Source organism: Nomascus leucogenys, chromosome 15, assembly GCF_006542625.1.
Source record: "Nomascus leucogenys isolate Asia chromosome 15, Asia_NLE_v1, whole genome shotgun sequence".
NCBI lineage: Eukaryota > Metazoa > Chordata > Mammalia > Primates > Hylobatidae > Nomascus > Nomascus leucogenys.
In genome coordinates this window covers 26,782,906-26,795,260 of record NC_044395.1, presented here as the reverse complement: position 1 = coordinate 26,795,260, position 12,355 = coordinate 26,782,906, and the positions used below count along the sequence as shown (strand labels likewise).

At 49.0% G+C, this 12,355-nt stretch overlaps 1 protein-coding gene across 2 annotated transcripts in view; it reads left to right on the top strand.

Moving 5' to 3' along the window:
• The first annotated feature begins 927 nt into the window (after window positions 1-927).
• The window catches only part of ACAT1 (acetyl-CoA acetyltransferase 1), a 28,937-nt gene continuing 17,509 nt past the window's right edge, over window positions 928-12,355 (top strand). For both annotated transcript variants that reach the window (XR_004033659.1, XM_003253095.4), the window contains exon 1: window positions 928-1,082. Coding sequence is in view for 1 of the 2 variants with exons in the window: in XM_003253095.4 (XP_003253143.2) it covers window positions 1,011-1,082 (72 nt within the window). In the remaining variant the exon portion in view is untranslated. The remainder of the gene's footprint in view (window positions 1,083-12,355) is intronic.

The following is a 12,355-nucleotide window of genomic DNA, read 5'->3' as shown; positions in this document are numbered from 1 at the left end:
GAATTCAGACAGCATGGTGGGGATGGCTTGTCTCTGCTCCATGATGTCTGGGGTCTCAGCTGGAGTGGTCGAAGGTTGGGGACTGGAATCACCTGAGGCCTTTTTACCCATATTTGTATCTGGACTGAGCCTGGAATTTGATTGCTTCAAAATATTTTCACGGCTGGGTGTGATGGCTCACACCTGTAATCCCACCACTTTGAGAGGCTGAGGCTGGCCGACTGCTTGAGCCCAGGAGTTAGCAACCAGCCTAGGCAACATAGGGAGACTTAGTCTCCACGAAAAAAAAAAAAATACAAAAATTTGCCGGGCGAGGTCGCCTGCACCTGTAATCCCAGCACTTTGGGAGGCTAGGGAGGGAGGCTCACTTGAGTCCAGGAGTTCAAGACCAGTTTGGCGAACATGGTGAAACCCCGTCTCCACAAAAAATACAAAAATTATCTGGTTGTGGAGGCTTGCGCCTGTAGTCTCAGCTACTGGGGTGGCTGGGGAGGGAGGATCGCTTGAGCCCTGGAGGTCGAGATTACAGTGAGCTGTGGTCACGTCACTGCACTCCAGCCTGGGTGACAGAGTGAGACCCTGTCTCAAAAAAAAAAGAAAAAAATCCTAAAATGTTTTCATGAGTTTGTGCTGGGTAGGCCTAAGGGAAACATGCTCAGTGAATCGAAAAAGCTCAGATTACACATAAACCACCGGCCTCAGCAGGTTAGACGTGGTGGACACGGGAACCAACAGCGTGTCAGGTGCTCGTTGACCCAGGTGCCAGCGTCTCCATCCACGTGCTTCACTCGTCAACCTTTCCTAGCCCAGGCTGCGGTGTCCCAGCGCCAGGCTCCGCCCCGCCCTTGGCTGCCGGCCAATCGCCGCCAACTGTGGGGGCGACTATTGGAGGAGGCGGGATGGGCGGTGCCTGGTATGGGTGGTGCCCGCGCCGCGCCGCTAGGGGTGCGGGGTTGGGGAGGAGGTCGCTAGTCTACGCCTGTGGAGCTGATACTCTACCCTCTGCGACCATGGCTGTGCTGGCGGCACTTCTGCGCGGCGGCGCCCGCAGCCGCAGCCCCCTGCTCCGGAGGATGGTGCAGGTGAGCAGGGTTCGTCCCCACAGCACTCAGAACCGGGATGCGAGGAGTCCTCGCCTCGGAAGCTTCCAGCCCGCGGCCGTTGCGGCTCCCGCGGCCCGGGCGCGCGGCTTAGGCCCCAGGACAGTCACGTGACGGAGTCTGGTCCAAAAACCGCCTAAGTGCTCCGATAACACCCAGGGACTCGCGTATTTTTACAGCGAGTTTCTACTTCCAAGGTCTGGGCGTAATCACCTTAATGAGCGTTACTGGTGTGTCAAACAAGGGCACGTGTCTGGGTAGGCAGGCCCGCCGAGATTGGCGCTGGCCCGGCCTGAGCGGTGGGATCGGGGAGAGCCTATTTGCAGGCCTGTGCAGCTGCTCCCGAGATTTTCTTTAAAACATATTTGTGTGCGTTATTGTCAGGAGAGGTTCCTTTTCTTTTTTTAATACAATAGATAATCATTGGGCATTCAAGGGGAGAGGGCACCATGTGATCATAACAGATGGTTTTTGGAGCAGCCTGAAATTTATCAGGGAAAACAAATCACTACTCAGATAATACAGTAAATTATACTTGACATATGAGCAAAGCTCACATACTGAGGGCGTTCCAAGGGGTGTCTCTCTTCTGACCGTTGTGTTTAGGGAACACAGCAGGGGCAGAGTCTCAAAGAATTTATTCTCCACATGCGTAAGCAAGGGAGTACCCACCACAGATTGTCAGGCAAAGCCTCAGGAATAGGTAGAGACCTTCAGGGTGTGGCTGGTGAAGCTTGAGTTTTCTAGGTCAATGGGGGCAATAAGCTTGGAGATCCAGTTATGTTGTGAGAGTATGGATTTGACCCTAGTTAAGTAGGGATTGTTGATATGTTTGTTTTTGTTGCAATGGTAGGTCACTCTAGTTCTTATGTCTGGGCGTAGAATAACATTACTTGCACAAGGGTGCTGGCGGTAGGAGCTGTGCAAGAGATTGTGAAAGAACCAGTCTAGGACTTGACAGTTATGGAGTGAGGGTGCGAAGCCAAGGGAAAAGAAAGAGCCTAAAATTGATCCTGGGTGACTGAGATAATAGAAAAGTCAAAAGGCGTAGGTTTCCAGGGAAGATGAGTTTTTAGCCTGTTAGTCTCATGGGATGAGTGGAGAAATCACAAGAATGTAATTAGGTTATCTTGGGTTTCAGTCAGTATTGACTAGGTGACATAGATGAACTAGGTACTCTAGAGATGTTAAAAAAAAAAAAAAAGAGTTCAGAACCTTCTTAATTTATGGTTTAATTAAGATCTTACAATCAGGCTGGTTGAAGTGGCTTATGCCAGTAATCCCAGCACTTGGGGAGGCCGGGGTGGGTAGATCATTTGAGGTGAGGAGTTCAAGACCAGCCTGGCCAACGTGGTGAAGCCTCACCTCTATTAAAAATACAAAAAAAAAAAAAAAAATTAGCTGGGTGTGGTGGCAGGCGCCTGTAATCCCAGCTACTTGGGAAGCTGAGGCAGGAGAATCGCTTGAACCCGGGAGGGGAAGGTTGCAGTGAGCTGAGATCATGCCACTGCACTCCAGCCTGGGCAACAGAGTGAGACTCCGTCTTAAAAAAAAAAAAAAAAAAAAAAAAGATCTTAACAATGAAACACAAATACTCCTCATGAAAAAAATAAGCCTGTACATGCTCTAATGTATGATATGTGACATTCATATTACTGAACTCTAGGAAGCAGTTGTATTGGATACTTGAATTAAATGGTCATTTACTGAACCATAAACAGGATTTCCAGTTTTCTGTGCTATTTTGTAGAATGGAATTTGACCTCTCATTACATTGGCTCTTTTCCCTTTGCTTACCAGGTCTCTTTTATGGTCAACAAGTCTTTATGGACTTTATTGGAGCGCATTGGCTTTCTAGCTCTAATCACTTTTCTCTCTCTGGTCAAAGGAGTGGTCTTTACTCATTACCTCCCATGTATTCTGCATCCATTTCTCCTTAACTCTCTGCAGTTAAATTTCTTTGCCACTCAAGCTGAAAAATACCAGTGATTTCCTTTTTCTTTGTTTTTTAATTATTTTTTAAAATCTATTTTAATTTTAGTTTTTGTAGACACGGGGTCTGGTTCTGTTGGCCAGGCTGGTCTTGAACTCCTGGCCTCCCAAAGCGCTGGGATTACAGGTGTGAGCCATTGTGCTCAGCCCAAGTTTTTTCTTCTTGACCTTTATCCTATATTTGACACTATTGACCACTCCCTCCTTGAAACTGTTTTGTGTTTTGATCGAGTTTTATTCAGCTTCTTTTAATGCTCAGACTTAAACAAAAATTCCTATATTGTGCCAGTCTTGGGCCTATTTGCTCCCAGATTCATTTATCTTCCCTCCCCTATTCTGTCTGCATTACTGTAGGCTGACCAATATCAGCTGGCTTCTGGCTGGGTGTAGCCACTGGAAGGCACCGGTGGAAGATTGGAAGATAGGAGGAAGGGAGAAGCCAGAATAATTTGTCTGTCTGTCTGTCTCTGGCAGTGTCTGTCTCTCTTGTGGTTCCCGCTTCTGCTGGGTTCCTGACCCCTTGGCTTTGGTAACCTTGCTTCTTCCCTTTGACCTAACAGCCTGTATGCTACTTCCTTCCTGTTGCTAATTTCTTTCTTTTTTATTTTTTGAGACCAAGTTTCGCTCTTGTTGCCCAGGCTGGAGTGCAGTGGCGCGATCTTGGCTCACTGCAACCTTGGCCTCTTGGGTTCAAGCAGTTCTCCTGCCTCAGCCTCCTGAGTAGCTGGGATTACAGGCGTGTGCCACCATACCCGCTACTTTTTGTATTTTTAGTAGAGACGGGCTTTCACCATGTTGGTCAGGATGGTCTCGAACTCCTGACCAGCTCACCAGGTGGTCCACCTCTGATGATCTGCCCACCGCAGCCTCCTAAAGTGCTGGGATTACAGGTGTGAGCCACCACACCCGGCCCCCTTCCCTTTTTCTAATCTTACCCTAGTACACTCAGTTCTCTACACTGCAGCCAGAGTGGTCCTTTTATAACATAAAAGCTTTCAGTGGCTTGTCATTGCCCACAGGCCAGAATCTAGACGCTTATCATGATCTGCTGGGCCCTACTTAGTTCTGTGGCCTCAGCTGCTGCTGTGCTCACTCTGCTTTTGCCACAGGACCCTTCTTTCTATACTTAGCATGTGTGCCAAGTTTGTTCCTAATTCATGGCCTTAGTCCTACGTGTTCCTGATGCCTCAACTGTTCTTTTCCTGGATCTTTCCAAGGACGACTCTTTAACATTCATTTCTCAGCTCCGTTAACATTACTAGAAGGCCTTTTTTGACTATCTCATGTGAAGTAGGCCCTCAGTTACTCTCTAGTTCATGATCAATTTTGCTGGTTTCATAACATTTACTGTAGCTGAAATTTTTTTCTCTGAGTTATTGGTAACTTTCAGACTGTCTTCAAATATTTGTTTTGTGTCTGCTGCCATCACTGGGATAGAAAATAAAATCAGTCTCTTCTTGGAATTCACAGTCTAGTGGGGAGACAAGCCACCTGAGGGTTACAAAATTATATATTCTGGAACAATTAGAATGTGCATGGGTGTTGTGGAAGCTGAGATAGGAGTGCTGACCTCTGCCTGGCATGGCTGAGCCCTCCCTGAAAGATAATTGTGTTATGTAGATAAAACTTAATGGGTTGTGTTCATTCAGCATGTATTTATTATACATTATATGGTTCAGTGTCCTGACCATACTATAATTTTGTCATTCGTTTCTGATATTTAAGGAGCACTAGGCACTGTGCTAAGTCATAGGGCTGTAACAGTGAGCAAGAGACACTGTCCCGCCATCAGGAAGCCTGCATTATGTTGGAGGGGTGGATAATAAAACAAAGATGTGAACCACATACTTACAGTGTGAGAGGTGCTTTGAAGGAAATAAAGATATTCATATAAAAGAGAGGAGAAAGTAGAGGGTAACTTTAAATAGAGTAGTTAGGGTGGACCGCTCTGGGAATGTGTCATTAGAAAAGACATGAGGAATAGGCTGGGTGTAGTGGCTCACGCCTGTAATCCCAGCACTTTGAGAGGCTGAGGTGGGCAGATCACCAGGTCAGGAGATCGAGACTATCCTGGCTAACACGGTGAAACCCTGTCTCTATAAAAATGCAGAAAATTAGCTGGGCGTGGTGGCGGGCACTTGTAGTCCCAGCTACCTGGGAGGCTGAGGCAGGAGAATGGCGTGAACCTGGGAGGTGGAGCTTGCAGTGAGCCGAGATCACGCCACTGCACTCCAGCCTGGGTGACAAAGTGAGACTCCATCTAAAAAAAAAAAAAAAAAAAAGACATGAAGAATAAAAATGAGCCAGCCGTGGAGAGCTGGGGAGACTTTTTGTTTTGTTTTGTTTTTGATTTTTTTGGAGACAGGATCACACTCTGTTGCACAGGCTAGAGGGCAGCGGCGTGATCTCGGCTCACTGAAACTTCCGCCTCCTGGATTCAAGCGATTCTCTCACCTCAACCTCCCAAGTAGCTGGGACTACAGCTGCCCACCCCCACACCTGGCTAATTTTTGTATTTTTAGTAGACACGGGGTTTCACCACGTTGGCCAGGCTGGTCTCAAACTTCTAATCTCAAGTGATCCACCTGCCTCGGCCTCCCAAAGGGCTGGGATTATAGGCGTGAGCCACCAGGCCCGGCCTGAGGAGACTATTACTGGCAGAGGCACACTGCAGAGACCCTGAGGTATCGGGATAGGGTTTAGAACAAAGAGATGCCAGTGGCTGGCACAGAGCAAGAGTGATGTAAATTTGGAGAGAAAACCTAGAGCCAGATCGTGCAGGGCCTTGTAGGATGAGGTAAAGAATTTGTATGTAATTCCAAGAGCAATGAAAAGCCATTAAATTATTTTAAGCAGTAGAGTGATATGATCTGATTTACATTTTCAAAGCTGGAGGGACTGTAGAGAGGTGTCAGGGGAGGCAGGGAACTAGGTAGAAGGCCATTAATAGGAAGAAGAGATGGTGGCTTGGACTAGGTGGCAGCAGTGGACATGAGGCAGAGTGGACGAATTTTGTTATGTTTTGGATGCTGTTGACAGTATCTGGATTTTAGGGATTGCAATAAAGGGAAAGATGAAGGGTGATTTTGGCTTGAGCACCTGAGAATACTGGCAACAAACAGGTTTTCTTTTCTTTTTTTTTTTTATTGTGATGGAGTCTTGCTCTGTCACCCAGGCTGGACTGCAATGGCACAATCTCAGCTCACTGCAACCTCTGCCTCCCGAGTTTAAGCAGTTCTCTTGCCTCAGCCTCTGGAGTAGCTGGGATTACAGGCACGTGCCACCACGCCCTGCTAATTTTTTTTTTTTTTTTGTATTTTTGGTAGAGACAGGGTTTCAGCGTGTTGGCCAGGCTGGTCTCGAACTCCTGACCTCGTGATCTGCCCCCTTCGGCCTCCCAAACTGCTGGGATTACAGGGGTGAGCCACTGCGCCTGGCCACAAACAGGTTTTCTAGGGTTGGAAATTGAGAGCTATGATTTGGACATTCACCTGCAGCTGTCAGGTTGGCACTTGGGTGTGAGTCTGGTGGTCAATTGAAAGGTCAGGGTTGGAGATAAAAATTTGGAAAATCATCAGCACATAGACACGTTTTTTTTTTTTTTTTTTTTTTTTTTTTGGAGACAGAGTCTCACTGTGTCACCCAGGCTGGAGTGCAGTGGCGTGATCTTGGCTTACTGCAAGCTCCACTTCCCAGGTTCACGCCATTCTCCTGCCTCAGCCTCCCAAATAGCTAGGACTACAGGCACCCGCCACCATGCCTAATTTTGTTTTTGTATTTTTAGTAGATATGGGGTTTCACCGTGTTAGCCAGGATGGTCTTGATCTCCTGACCTTGTGATCCGCCTGCCTTGGCCTCCCGAAGTGCTGGGATTACAGGTGTGAGCCACTTTGCCCGGCCTCATAAATGCTTTTTAAAGCCATGGGACTGGATATGACTAAGGATATAGTGAAGTTAAATTAAAAGAGGCCTGGAACAAAGCCCTGGGACATTCAGCACTTGGAGATTGGAAGGGAAAGATGAGATAGTAAAGGAGACTGAGGTAAATATGACTAATGAGGTAGGAAGGAGTCCACGTTTGTAATGGAAGCCAAGACAAGGAAGGGTTTCTGTAGTGGATTATACATATTACCTCATTTTATTCTCATAACAGCCTGTGGAGGGTATTTGAGAAAACCAAGGTAAGTGTTTCTAAGTAACTTGCTCAAAAATACTCAGCTTGCAGGACACAGTGGCTCACGCCTATAATCCCAGCATGCTGGAAGGCCAACGCAGGAGGATCGCTTGAGCCCAGGAGTTTGAGACCAGCCTGGGTAAGATAGTGAGACTCTGTCTCTACAAAACAAACAAACAAAGAATACTGAGCTGGTAAGTCTAGGCTCTTAACTGCTCAGCATATTTCTCAAAGAAAGGTGAGCCCAGTCTTGCTGATGTGCTAAAAGGTTAAGTGAGAGAATTACAGCGAGTTGGATTTTGCTACACAGACATTGTTGATGTTGCTCAGAACCAACAGTGGTAAACTGGCAGAAATAAAATCCGGATCTGAGTGGGTTGAACTGTAAAGAACAGGTGAGGACAAGCAAATGGACACTGTAGGTAACCTGGAGAACCTTTCTTGCCAAAGAGAACTAAAGTGAGGTGAGGCCATGCGTGGTGGCTCATGCCTGTAATCCCAGCACTTTGGGAGGCCGAGGCAGGCAGATCACCTGAGGTCAGGAGTTCAAGACCAGCCTGGTTAACATGGTGAAACCCTGTCTCTACTAAAAATACAAAAATTAGCCGGGCGTGGTGGCGCATGCCTGTAGTCCCAGGTACACGGGAGGCTGAGGCAGGAGAATTGTTTGAACCCGGGAGGCGGAGGTTGCAGTGAGCTGAGATCGCACCACTGCACTCCAGCCTTTTTTCAAAAAGGAAAAAAGAAATGAGGTGAAAGCTCAGTGGGAATGTGGGTCAAGAGACATTTATTTGTTTTTACTTTGTTTTTTAGGTGGGGGGAATCAGAGGCTGTTTGTATGCTTATGGAATTATCCAGAAGTAAAAGGGGTGAATGATGTGGAGGAGAGGGAAAGGATAACTGTGCCATCTTTGAAAAGGCAACTGGAAATGGGATCCAGAGCGAAGTGGAGAGAACCAGGGAAGATTCCATTAAACTGGACCAGAAGCTTGAAAGAAGAGAAGTGGCTTAGCAAACAAGGAACAAACTAGCTAAGTAGAAAGGGGACTTTTAAAATTTAATTTTTATTTCAGTAGGCTTTTGGGAACAGGTGGTGTTGGATTATGTGAGTAAGTTCTTTAGTGGTGATATCTGAGATTTTGGTGCACCTATTACCCAAGCAGTATACACTGTAAACCAATGTGTAGTCTTTTATTCCTCAATCCCACCCCCACCCTTTCCCCTGAGTCCCCAAAGTCCACTGTATCATTCTTATACCTTTGTGTCCTCATAGCGCAGCTCCCACTTATGAGTGAGAACATATGCTGTTTGGTTTTTCCATTCCTGAGTTACTTAGAATAATAGTCTCCAATTCCATCCAGGTTGCAGTGAATGCCATTATTTCATTCCTTGTTATGGCTGAGTAGTATTCCATGGTATATATACCACATTTGCTTTATCCACTTGTTGGTTGATGGGCATTTGGGCTGGTTCCATATTTTTGCAATTGCAAATTGTGCTGCTATGAACATGTGTGTGCAAGTGTCTTTTTTGTATAATGACTTTTTTTTTTTTTTTTTTTTCCTGAGACGGAGTCTTGCTCTGTCGCCCAGGCTGGAATGCAGTGGCGTGATCTCGGCTCACTGCAACCTCTGCCTCCTGGGTTCAAGTGATTCTCCTGCTTCAGCTTCCTGAGTAGCTGGGATTACAGACGTTGCATCACCACGTCCAGCTAATTTTTGTATTTTTAGTAGAGTTGGGGTTTCGCCATGTTGGCCAGGCTGGTCTTGAACTCCCGACCTCATTATCTGCCCGCCTCGGCCTCCTAAAGTGCTGGGATTAAAGGCATGAGCCACTGCGCACGGCCTTCTTATAATGACTTCTTTTCCTCTGGGTAGATATCCAGTAGTGGAATTGCTGGATCAAATGGTAGTTCTAGTTTTAGTTTTTTAAGGAATCTCCAGAAAGGGGACTTTTTGAAGAGATACATGGGCAAGCACTAGGACATCCAAGGATAGGAAATAAAGTGCAGCTGGCCGGGTGCAGGGACATGTGCCTGTGGTCGCAGATACTTGGGAGGCTGAGGCAGGAGGATTGCTTGAGTCCAGGAGTTCTGGTTTATTTTTTATTTTTATATATGGAAATTTTTAAACAAAATAAAGTGCAACTGACCTTACCAGAACCCAAATTAGAAAATCACTAACCAAAGCCATCTTTTGCCTCTTGTGGTGTGCCGTGGTCTATTTCTCCTGCCTCTGTGTATATATGTTCCATTCTTTTGCTTCTCAGCGTATTCATGGCTTTTCTCTTTGTTCTAACTGCTGCTTTTCTGTGGCATTGGCTGGTCAGCTCCAGCCCCTTTTGACTTTTCAGTCCAGTCCCCACTGTCATCCAACTGACCCAGTCTCTCAGGGTGCTAGCTCGGGTGAGTCCATTCCATTCTTGATCCCATCAGCTCTGGCCAGTGGCAGGGGAGTCACCTTGTAAGTACTTAGGGTTGCCCTTTGAGAAAGACATGTGTCTGGAGAGGCAGTGACAGGCATGTTTACTACAAGTAGGAACTTTTTTTCTTGTAAGTTTTTAAATTATTATTTTTTAAATTTATTATCATTTTTTGAGACGGAGTCTCGCTCTGTTGCCCAGGCTGGAGTACAGTGGCGTGATCTCAGCTCACTGCAAGCTCTGCCTCCCAGCTTCAAGTGATTCTCCTGCCTCAGCCTCTCCGAGTAGCTGGGCTTACATGCATGGACCACCACACCCAGCTAACTTATATATTTCTAGTAGAGACGGGGTTTCACCATGTTGGTCAGGCTGGTCTTGAACTCCTGTCCTCGTGATTCACCCGCCTCGGCCTCCCAAAATGCTGGGATTACAGGCATGAGCCACTGTGCCCAGCTACTGATAGTCTAATTTCAGATCAGTTAGGCCTCTGAATTATGTCCTGTGTTGTCAGAATTAATTAATTAATTTATTTATTATGGAGTTTCACTCTTGTCTCCCAGGCTGGAGTGCAGTGGCGTGATCTTGGCTCACTGCAAACTCCGCCTCCTGGGTTCAAGCAATTTTCCTGCCTCAGCCTCCCGAGTGGCTGGGATTACAGGCGCCCGCTACCATGCCTGGCTAATTTTTCTATTTTTAGTAGAGACGGGGTTTTTTCGCCAAGTTGGCCAGGCTGATCTCTAACTCCTGACCTCAAGTGATAGGCCCACCTCAGCCTTCCAAAGTGTTGGGATTACAGGCGTGAACCACTTCCCCAGCCTACTGTTGACATTTGTTCCTAAGAAGTGTGTGAAGAACTGAGAAGTAGTAGGGGTAAGATGTTTACTCTTTTTTTTTCTTAATTTTTTTTTTTTGCATACAAAACAATAAACATTTTCTAAAAATACAAACAAAAAGATTTATATCAAACATATTAGGAAGGTTGCACATGGGAAGATGGGGAATAGAAATGGGGGGTGGGAATTAAAGAAAATAAATGAGAGAGGGACTTTGTATGGATCAATGATAATAACTCAATCCTCTATTTGACAAAGAAGAAGGAGAAGGAAGAGGAAGAAAAAGAAAGTGGGATAAAGGATCAGAAAGGGAGGAAAATAGAAAAAATTAGAGTATGACTCCAGGGTAGAGCTGTTTTGTTGTCGCTGGGTTGGTTGGTTGGTTTGTCTGTTGTATTTTTCATATGTTTTGCCATGTTGGCCAGGCTGGTCTCGAACTCCTAGCCTCAAGTGATCAACCCGCCTTGGCCTCCCGGAGTGCTGGGACCACAGGCGTGAGCCACCACGTCCAACCCCCACATCGCGTCTGGCCTCCGTGGTAGACCTCCCAGACGGGGCAGCCGGGCAGAGGCACTCCCCACATCCCAGACGGGGCGGCCGGGCAGAGGCACTCCTCACTTCCCAGACGGGGCGGCCGGGCAGAGACGCTCACTTCCTAGATGGGGTGGCGGCCGGGCAGAGGCACTCCTCACTTCTTCCCAGACGGGGCGGCCGAGCAGAGGCACTCCTCACTTCTTCCCAGACGGGGCGGCCAGCAGAGGCACTCCTCACTTCTTCCCAGACGGGGCGGCCGGGCAGAGGCGCTCCTCACTTCTTCCCAGACGGGGCGGCCGGGCAGAGGCGCTCCTCACTTCCCAGACGGGGGGGCCGGGCAGAGGCGCTCCTCACTTCCCAGACAGTGCGGCCAGGCAGACGTGCTCCTCACTTCTTCCCAGACGGGGCGGCCGGGCAGAGGCGCTCCTCAGTTCCCAGACGGGGCGGCCGGGCAGAGGCGCTCATCACTTCCCAGACGGGGCGGCCGGGCAGAGGCGCTCATCACTTCCCAGACAGTGCGGCCGGGCAGACGTGCTCCTCACTTCTTCCCAGATGGGGCGGCTGGGCAGAGGCGCTCCTCAGTTCCCAGACAGTGCGGCCAGGCAGACGCACTCCTCACTTCTTCCCAGATGGGGCGGCCGGGCAGAGGTGCTCCTCACTTCCCAGACGGTGCGGCCGGGCAGAGGTGCTCCTCACTTCCCAGACGGGGCGGCCGGGCAGTGGCGCTCCTCACTTCCCAGACGGGGCGGCTGGGCAGAAGTGCTCCCCGGGCAGATGCGCTCCTCACTTCTTCCCAGACGGGGTGGCCGGGCAGATGCGCTCCTCACTTCTTCCCAGACGGGGCGGCCGGGCAGAGGCGCTCCTCACTTCCCAGACGGGGCGGCCGGGCAGAGGGCTCCTCACTTCCCAGACGGGGCGGCCGGGCAGAGGCGCTCATCACTTCCCAGACGTGCGGCCGGGCAGACGTGCTCCTCACTTCTTCCCAGATGGGGCGGCTGGGCAGAGGCGCTCCTCAGTTCCCAGACAGTGCGGCCGGGCAGATGCACTCCTCACTTCTTCCCAGATGGGGCGGCCGGGCAGAGGCGCTCCTCACTTCTTCCCAGATGGGGCGGCCGGGCAGAGGCGCTCCTCACTTCCCAGACGGGGCGGCCGGGCAGAGGTGCTCCTCACTTCTTCCCAGACGGGGCGGCCGGGCAGTGGCGCTCCTCACTTCCCAGACGGGGCGGCTGGGCAGAAGTGCTCCCCGGGCAGATGCGCTCCTCACTTCTTCCCAGACGGGGTGGCCGGGCAGATGCGCTCCT